We start from the raw sequence: 9,479 nt of genomic DNA, 5'->3' as shown, positions 1-9,479 counted from the left end.
CCATTGCAGAAAAGCAAGGAGATATTTCAATCTCATGGTTTGAATAAATTACTAGTTAAAACCAGTGACAAGTTAGAAAGTCTGCATCTTGAAAAACTGCAATTCGAGACATCTCGGATAGATTAAATGAAACCGCACAGCTGAAATCACATCTGAACCTTTTTCCATCAATTTGCAAGTAAAATAATAAGATGACAACAGTAATCCATTTTAAAGTGATTTTTCATTTTCCTCTGTGTAAATGAATTCCACCCCTGCAGGGATATGCATTTATTTCAAAAATGGAAAATTGTGTTTTGCATCACAGAGCTACTTGAGCATGTTTTGTCTTTATAGCTGGCGCATACCCGCCAGTAACTAGTTCACGCAATTTAATGCGTTTCACCCTATGCCTCAAAGGCATCTGCGTTCTTTGCCATCTATCTGCCAACTTCTTTTTTTAAAACAGCAGAGAAATGGACACACACACACACGTGTACTTGACTTCAGGAGCACAACATTTATGGTTATCAGTACTGTACAAATACATGCTTAGGAATAACAATAATAACAATGGTCAACATCAATTTAATTACATACAGAGCTCCACTTGAAGTCTTCATCTAATAAATTAGAAATAAATTATTACAAATGACTATTAATGAGACAATTCAAAAAGACAATTCGTCAGCACACAGATGTAACCACTGATTAGAAGAAGAAGAAGAAGAAAAAAAGAATCAAAGCACTTGCAATAATACAGAATCGCATGTAAGCATATATACATTCAGACAATGTACAAAATTTACAAGAGAGCCAAGCGGTCACTTTAAAAGACACGATAAACAGAGAGGAATTTAAGCCTTTGAGCCCTTTCACTACTTCAGAGTGAGGAAAAGATTAGACTTTGACTCTTCATTGCTCCCACAGCCCTGATAAACATGGAGGAGAAACTGGGTGTGAAATCACCCTGCATCCAAATACGAAGGTAAATCAGAAGTGAACACTTAACTCTGCTGCAGACTCACAGTATCAGACAAATGCTTTCACACACATACACACACACCAAATACAGACGCACTCAGTCTAGATCTCTCCTTTTCATGCTTTATACACCATCTTTTTCTGAGAAGTCCACCATTGTAAATCTCTTCCAACCTTCTTAGGCATCTTTCTTTAATCCCTTTTCAAAACTCTCTCATAGTAGACAAGGACACTTTTAAAATCATCCACACAAAACCCCTTAGCGTGTTCACGGTTACATCCTTAGGGCTCCTCTCAATGCCACAGCCTCTGAGATTTAACCGGGAGCAAACCAAACAGTCTCTAGATACTTACACCGTAAATGGATATAACCACTAAAAACGTGTTGAAAAATGTATATCAGGAGCAATGGCTGCACTTTCCCCACATGCATTGGCTAACAGGCATAAATGCACAGGACATTTCAGTATATGCTTTGTGCGGTCGGCTCAGATTGAACAGAGACTGTGCTCACCGTACACAGTTTGACAGAATTCGTGTAGGCCCTGACACAGAGCAGATAAAGCCATTTGAAACGGTTATAAAAAGATAAACACTTCCCTGCCCGTACTGTAAACGTAATGTTATCTGAAACATCTTTACAAGGTCAGAAATTAACAGGAGGATGGAAGTTTAAATCTGTAAACTGGCTAGCAGAACTCGTGCATGTTTTATGACAGTTTAGTCGCTTACAAGCCAAGGCCGTATTTGGTCCCGTAACGGATCTTTTTAGAAATGGCTGCTGTGGTAATGAGACCATTCTTCTCGGACGGAGTGAAACGGCAGCCTAATTATGGGAAGAAGAGCCTCGGAGGAGCATACACACATACCACAACCATTTCCAGCCATATAAAATGGAGTTAATTGCAAGAGAACAGAGCCCTACTGTGGTTGTTTTGTTGGTAAACGATCCATTTGCTGCAACTTTTCAGGCGTTTTAATTTGAAAAAAAAAAAATCATGGGAATACAGCAAATCGATTTGGGTATGAACATCCCGTCAGCCGTTGTGACGGCTGAAGTAACCACATGCTCTAGATTTGATCCGGCCGCAACGTTCTCGGAATGGTTCTTTCAGTGCAATTTTTGTTCCAGTAGAAGTTCAACCTCTCACTGCGGGGCCTGTATGGGCTGTTAGGGGCACTTGGGAGCCATAGTCGTAGTCCAAATCTACAACATGTGACCCGCTAATCAACCTGCCATGGGAGTAGCCCCTCCTGTCCGTACGTCTGTCACGGAAGTTCTGGATGTAACTCTAAAAGAGAGCGAGAACATGTAACCAATCTCTGATCAATTGAAGAGATAGGCATAGAGATTCATATGTCAGGTTTCGCAGATCTGGTTTCAAGATAATGTGAACTGGCAGATGGACTTACGGGAGAAAGTACATCTCCATCGAAGCGGCGAATGGTGTTGGGTTTCCGGCGGTGGGTGGGCTCTGGATGCTGGAGTTTGGGTGGAGGGTTGGGGGGATGAGGGTTGGTCTGAGGGGGATGGTGGTACTTCTGTTGCTGTGGCGGCTGTTTCGGTGTCTTTTTCTTCTTTTTCTTTCGGCACTCCTTCCTCTCTTCCTTTTGGCGAATTCGCATTAACTGCACACGTCTCTGCTGGTGACTGATGAAGACTTTAGGAAGAAGAAAAGGAAGGAATTAATAGGTGTGGGAGACATGTTCTTATATGGCTTTCGCACATCAGGTCAAAAACAGGCCGCAAAACAGAGGCGTTATTCGACGCTGTAAAGACACTATGCTGTGTGTACTGGATGGGTCTCTCAAACGGTGGTCCAAAGCCAAGCTGATAAACAAACCGTTGAGTGTTTTGACACATTCTGCTCTGCACAGGGCTAAATCGACATTCTGTTCTCTGTCATTATTAAAAACAGACGGATTATTTCTGCCCATTCAGTCACTTCTGTTGTGCCTCAACAGCTTCGTGGCCCATCTGTCAGGGAATTCATGTAATGATCTTTCTCTCTCGCTCTCCCCCTCAGAAAACACTCCTCCCACTCTCGTCTCTATTCTTCGGCCCCTTCCTTATCGTAGCCCCCTCCCCCATCCCACCAAACAAGGGCCCAGCTTGTAACCATGGCAACCACCCCCAGCGCAGTTCAGGCTGCCCGTTTTCCCAGTGCGCACTTTAATTCTGAATCTCAGCATAACGTTTTGTTTAGCCTTGCACTGAAAAGGAAAAGTAAAGTATGTGTACTTTTAATAGAGAAATACTCAAGGTCCTGTCGATGCCTGGCAATATCTTACTTCCCTAACTACACGCAATTCTGTGTGGCCTTACTTATCAGTCATAGGGAGTGTGACTGCTACCCTTGGAAATTTCATGCATACTCTCTTGCCGTGCTGAAGATGTTGGTGGTTGCATTCAACAAGACAGTGATGAAGCAGTTTAAAAGTCCCCATTGACGGATATCAGGTCAGGCCTTCCCGTTGAGTCACTCTGAGATATGGGAGCTTGTATGCAGGGCACAGCTGAGCCAGTCTGATCTCCACAGGATCACTACCACTGCAATAATTAACTAGGACATCCATAAATAGATAACCACCAAAAACCTCATCACCCCTAAACTCCCAAAATACCCAGGGGGAAATTTCAGAAAGACACCTTGTTTTAATGAATTCCACAGTGGGATGTCTTCTTAAAGGGCTAGATAGCATAACAAATCTGAATTGTGCCCCCTCATGTAGTTCCAAACTCATATGGCTTTCTTTCTGCTGCAGAACATAAATTATCTCCAAAAGTTTCAAGATCCAAAAACTGCATACTGTAAAGGTAGCATGAAATGAATCCATATGACTCGACTGGCATATTCCAAGTTTTCCAACAGACAGATCAAAATTTAAACCTGTATTCACGCTTTTTGGAGCTTGAACGTTTCGGACCCCACTGACTTACATAATATGTACAAAAACAATTGGAACTTTTTAGATTTTTCCACAAAAGAAAAGAAAAAAACATACAAGTTTGAAACGACATGAGACTATAAAAAAATGACAGAAAATTCATTATTGAGCGAACTGCTTCTTTATAGGAACTAATGGTAATGTTACGGTCACACCTGGGGTGTCCACTCTTGCTCCTGAAGGGACACTGTCACTATCCTGCAGAGTTTAGCTTCAATCCTAATCAAACACGGCTGAATTAGCTCATCAAGGTTTTCAGGATTACTAGGCTGTGTAAAAAAAACTGCCTATGTCCTCATTCACAAATCCCTACGTTAATCCACTAGTCCACTTGAAGGAGTGAATGAAATCAAGTTAGCGAATTTGGACACTGAGTCCACTGGAAGAATCTGGCAAGGTGCAAGAGTTCATTTTGTGCGACCCTCACAATGCATGGGTATTCTCTAGAGCAGGAGTTCTCAGCTCTGGCCTTCGAGGTCCACTTTCCTGCATAGTTTAGCTCCAACCTTGATTTAACTCATCAGGCTGTAACTTACAATAGTAATCCTGAAGACCTTGATTAGCTTGTTCAGGTGTGTTTGATTAGGTTTGGATCTAAACTCTGCAGGAAAGTGGACCATGAGGGCCAGAGTTGAGATCCCCATCGGCTGCTGTGTACACTCGTTAATGCGGTGCATTATGGGACTGCACAAGTGCACATCATGACATTGTCCACTATGGATTCGGAAACCACAACAAATGGCTGTCCCCTCAAATAGTACACTATATATAGGGTTAGGTACCGAAACCCAGTATGTAACCGGACCGAATCAGAACGCAGATTTCTGTGCCTCATTTCGGTGCCACTTCAATTCAAACGTGCTTTTGCACTTTAGCTGGCGCAACTATTCAGTGTTTTCAACCACATGTTTATTTTAGGTTTCAGACATTTAAATGCACATAATTACTAGCAAAAAATACACACTGATGTTTATAGCGACAATGCCAATCCTTTCAGACAGTTATAATTTGACCCGTGTTTTATTCATATCAGATACACATTATATAGTTAACTATATCGTTTACTCTATTCTTCTCCCAGTTCAGCAGCCACTTACTTTCATGTATTTCGTGAGATAAGGATGAATTTATGTGATTAGATCCGATTCTCTGAGGCCAAACCGCCCATCGCGCATTATAGATCAACTAACACACATTTACTCACACATATTTGAAAATCAGATAGTTCCTGACATAATTAACAAGTTTGTGAATATTTTGAATAAAAAAGAAAAAAACTATTGGAAACAATAAGGCAATGCGTTCTAAAATATTAAGCCAGAGAATATGGTCATATTTCAAAATAAAGCTGAACCTTGAAGCTGGTTTTGTAGCATACCAAGAATACAGACTACTTTGCTGTTATTACTGTAACTGTTATTTAGTGTTAAATCAGGCCTATTGTAGTTGGGTTAGGTGGCTTAGGTTTTACTGTGAATTTGTTAAGTAAATTGTGTTTTGTATCTATTTATATTTACATATTTAAGTATACTTTAAACTTTTAATAAATTGTTCAATTTAAATATCGGGTTCAGACACTGTTTAGGTGCCGGTACCGTTTTAAAAGTATCGGTTTGGCACCGGTATCGTAAAAACCCAAATGATACCCAACCCTAACTATATAAGGGTGTAGCGCAAATATAGTTTTTTTACACCGTTTCATCCCTTTCACTATTATTGCAACATGCTTGCCAGACTTACCTTCTGTGTGTGAATATCCTTCAGCAGTGACCTTCCACTGAATAAGAACACCCAGCAGCGCCAGCACAGGCCAAACTCCCATGACCACCCACGTGAACCAACACACGGGGCGAGGTGGATCCACCTTCACCCTCTCGTAGATGTACCGTGTCAAAGCAAAGAGCTCGACAAAATAATCCACAGTCACAGTCACCACAGCTGATCCGAAGACGGCGGTGGAGAGGGTGGTGAAACAGCGCTGCCACTGCAACGTGAGCACAGCGAACAGCATGCCCGAACCCAGCAGCACACCCAGGGGAAGCCACACTGTCCTCGGGTGGTAAAACTCCTCCAGAACCACCAGAGAGGCGAGGGCGACCAGTAAACCCAGGAGAAGTCCCACCATGAAAAGCCCCACGCTGCGGACCAGCATAGTGACCAAACCGCACAACGTGCCAATGCCCAGGCCGATGCCCACACTGGCCTCCACACTTAGTTGAGTATCCATGACCCTCTCCTTATAGCAGAGCATGAAGATGACGATGGAACCAAACATTAGACCCGTGAGGAACATTACGGCCTTGAAGCAGCGGTACCCTACAAGAGAAGAGGGGTGGAGAGGGCAGGACAGGGGAGGAGGAGGTGGTGAGGGAAATAAAGAGATAGTTTTGGAAGAGAACACCATATTATTATCAGATAATCAATAAGAATAATTGTATATATAAGGTCTTGGAAATAAAACCATCTCAAAACAGCATTGCTATAAATATTGATAACGATGATCATTCAAACATCCCATCACACAGCAAAAATCAACGTGGCACTGGTGGCAGTCAGTTTTTGGCGTCAAAATACACATCCATTTCCTACCATAAATCTATGCTACAGGTGAAGAAAGCTCTGAAAAGCTAAATTTGACCATTTCATTTGAGAAAGGCTATCATCAAATACACATTGAAACTCAAAAAGTCTTCACAACAAAATGATGATATACAGTCAAACCAAAAATTATTCAGACACCAGATATAATTTTTTACTAGAGGGTGCAGGACACTATAGTTCATTTATGTAAGTGAGGATAGCAAAATAAAGTAAACTGTGACATATTATGCCAATAAATTCTTCATACAGTGGACTACCAGTAAAATGTATAAAAATTTGGGACCAAAATTACTCCGACACTTTGACCTGACCTTTTCTTAAGTGTTTTTTTTTATTATTATTATTATTGCTAATGCGACCTTTTACGCCACAGGCTGAACAAAATTAAGCATTGCTTGATCATTGGTTGACCTAAATTGGTATTATCTAATTGTGTACTTAAATTGAACAGCTGATTGGTTGATTGTAATCCATTACATACATTTCTATAAAAACTATCGAGATTAATTTGACTGACACAGTTTAGTTTAGTGCTTGAGTTCTTGTCATATTTTATTACCATTTTTGTAAACTATAGCGAATAATCTGTGATAATGTGAGAAAATGTGTAAGGTGTCTGAATAAATGTTGGTTTGACTGTATAATACATAGATATTGTATATATCAAATACATATATTACTATTGTATATCAAAATGTACTTTATATAATTTACTGTATTATTATTATTTTAAGAAATATCATACAACCAAGACATTTTTTCATCCATTTTTTTAGTCATGGTGCGCAACACCTTACTTTACTGCAGCACCTTACACATAAAAAAAAAATTATGTTGTAAATTAAGTGTTATATTTCATTTGAATACATTTTAAAATATTGATAACATTGATTCATTTTTGTACATTTATTTATTTAGAAAAATGTTTGATGATAAATTTGTATTAAATCATAAAACATCCAGAAAAAAATTAAATGGAAAATATAGAATTTGGCGGGGAAAAACAGAACCAATTTCATTTTATTCTGTTGAGTTATGTTTACATTCATTCTCAAGGTCTAACAAACATATGGAATGCATTTCCTTGCCAATTAATGGTATTAAATGAATATCGCTAAATATCGATATCCAAAAAAAAAAAATTGTGATAAATGTTTTAGGCCATATCTATCGCCCAGACCTAGTATATATTCAACAAGACAAGAAACAAGACCGTTGTCCGTAACTGGGCCTATTTTTAGAGATACAGTCAATAATTCCTGGAACAACTCTACTTGAAATCCCAGGGATACACATTTTGTTTGGAAACAATATGGAAATATGAGTGGGATCATCAGAATTACACTGGGTGAAGGTGTTTGATGCTCTGTGCCATTAATGTCCATTCTGTTGCTACAGTTACTGTACAAAAGTAGCTTTTAAATCAACAAGAGCCTTTCAAAAAGCATTGTGCTTTCACTGAGAGGTTATCTGCTTTCAAATGATGCAATTTAGAAATGTTGATAATGGCCCAAATTGGCAGGGGAAGGGCAGGAAGAATACATAACACGTTTTAACATTTTAACAGTCATATTGGGGGCTGAATGCCACAGAGAGAAGAGACTCTATATGCTGCTGTTCGTCACAGCTGAGATGTCCTCGATCTCTCTCTCCTAGCAAGTAATGGGCAGTGAAAGCAAATTTCACAGTCAAGTGAATGTGATAAAGCTGATCTAATAGAGAGGGACATAGATTTGTCACCCTTGTCTGGTTGTCACATTCAGATGGTTATTATGTGAATTAAATTTGGCTATAACAACCACAGCCGAAACGATGTTTGTGATAACGAGACAAAAACATACCCATGCATTCAGGTCATGCCAGAATCTGGGCTCATTCTGGGTAATACTTCTTATGTAAATCTGCATTTCTCCAAACCAGTCTTGTCTGCTGTCTGCAATCTTCTAAATATAATCAGCTCATTCATCCTTTGCAACCTACCGAAGAAGCAGTAGATGATGCCAAAGAGGCAACACATGGAGCAGACGACAGACGGGACCACCTCATAGCGCCGTTCGATGTCCTCATCACAGCTGAACAGACGCTCTGGACTCCCATCCTGAGAGGGTGGGGAGAGCTTAAAGGCCAGAATCTGGGCAGTGGACGTCATGCTGTCAGCGTGTGTTAGAGAGTGTAACGTATCTTTACGGGAGCCGAGGAAACGGGGAAAGTTGGCTCATGTGGAAGGGTGCAGAGAAGGTGCCCATCCACAACGATTACCTGTTCAAAGAGACGAGAAGAAGATGTGCAGATATTAAGTCATGAGCGTCAGAGACAGTTTGACTCTACCTGTCAAAATAAACATGGTATAGCCAGATCAAATTAAAAAAAATTATCTTTCTGACAACATCAGACAGTCTAGTGACAGGCAGCTGTCTGAATCCATTCAACTCTTGCGTCAAGTCATATTTTTCATTTAGCCGTACAGACTCTTTTCACTCTTCGAAAATGTATAGAGGCATTGCCTGACATTTTAAAAACTGAAATGTGCTCTGGATAAATAACCTCTAAAGTCAACACACTGACACATTATCAGAGAGAAAAAAAGCATTATAATTCTAATCTAAAACTAAACAGCGCTTTTATCATCTCAGTGGATGTATGTGCTGCTTTGGTTGACAGCGGAGCTTTAATTGCTTTTAAGTGCACCACAATGAGCATATATACCTTATTATTAAGTCAATATTTGCAAGTGTGTACTTCAAAGAAGTATGGTGAGTACTTGTCAATGCACAAGCCCAAAGGACAGAACAAAACATCATTGTTTTACAAAACATTAATTTAAGATTTTCCACAGAATTCCTCCTTCATTTTACATTAAACATCAAAACACAAAAGACTACATACACTATATTGCCAAAGGTATTGGGACACCCCTCCAAATCATTGATTTCAGGTGTTCCAATCACTTCCATGGCCACAGGTGT

At 40.0% G+C, this 9,479-nt stretch overlaps 1 protein-coding gene across 2 annotated transcripts in view; it reads right to left on the bottom strand.

Moving 5' to 3' along the window:
• Positions 1–205: 205 nt before the first annotated feature.
• The window catches only part of tmem198aa (transmembrane protein 198aa), a 31,831-nt gene continuing 22,557 nt past the window's right edge, over positions 206–9,479 (bottom strand). For both annotated transcript variants that reach the window (XM_079821505.1, XM_079821506.1), the window contains 4 exons: positions 8,494–8,772; positions 5,653–6,228; positions 2,377–2,624; positions 206–2,255 (listed from right to left, as the gene is read on the bottom strand). In XM_079821505.1, the coding sequence (XP_079677631.1) occupies positions 2,103–2,255; positions 2,377–2,624; positions 5,653–6,228; positions 8,494–8,662 (1,146 nt within the window). In that variant the 5' untranslated portion in view covers positions 8,663–8,772 and the 3' untranslated portion in view covers positions 206–2,102. The remainder of the gene's footprint in view (positions 2,256–2,376; positions 2,625–5,652; positions 6,229–8,493; positions 8,773–9,479) is intronic.

The sequence above is a fragment of the Gobio gobio genome (genome assembly GCF_949357685.1).
Source record: "Gobio gobio genome assembly, chromosome: 7".
NCBI classification, from domain to species: Eukaryota; Metazoa; Chordata; class Actinopteri; order Cypriniformes; family Gobionidae; genus Gobio; species Gobio gobio.
This window is presented reverse-complemented; position numbering and strand designations above follow the sequence as displayed.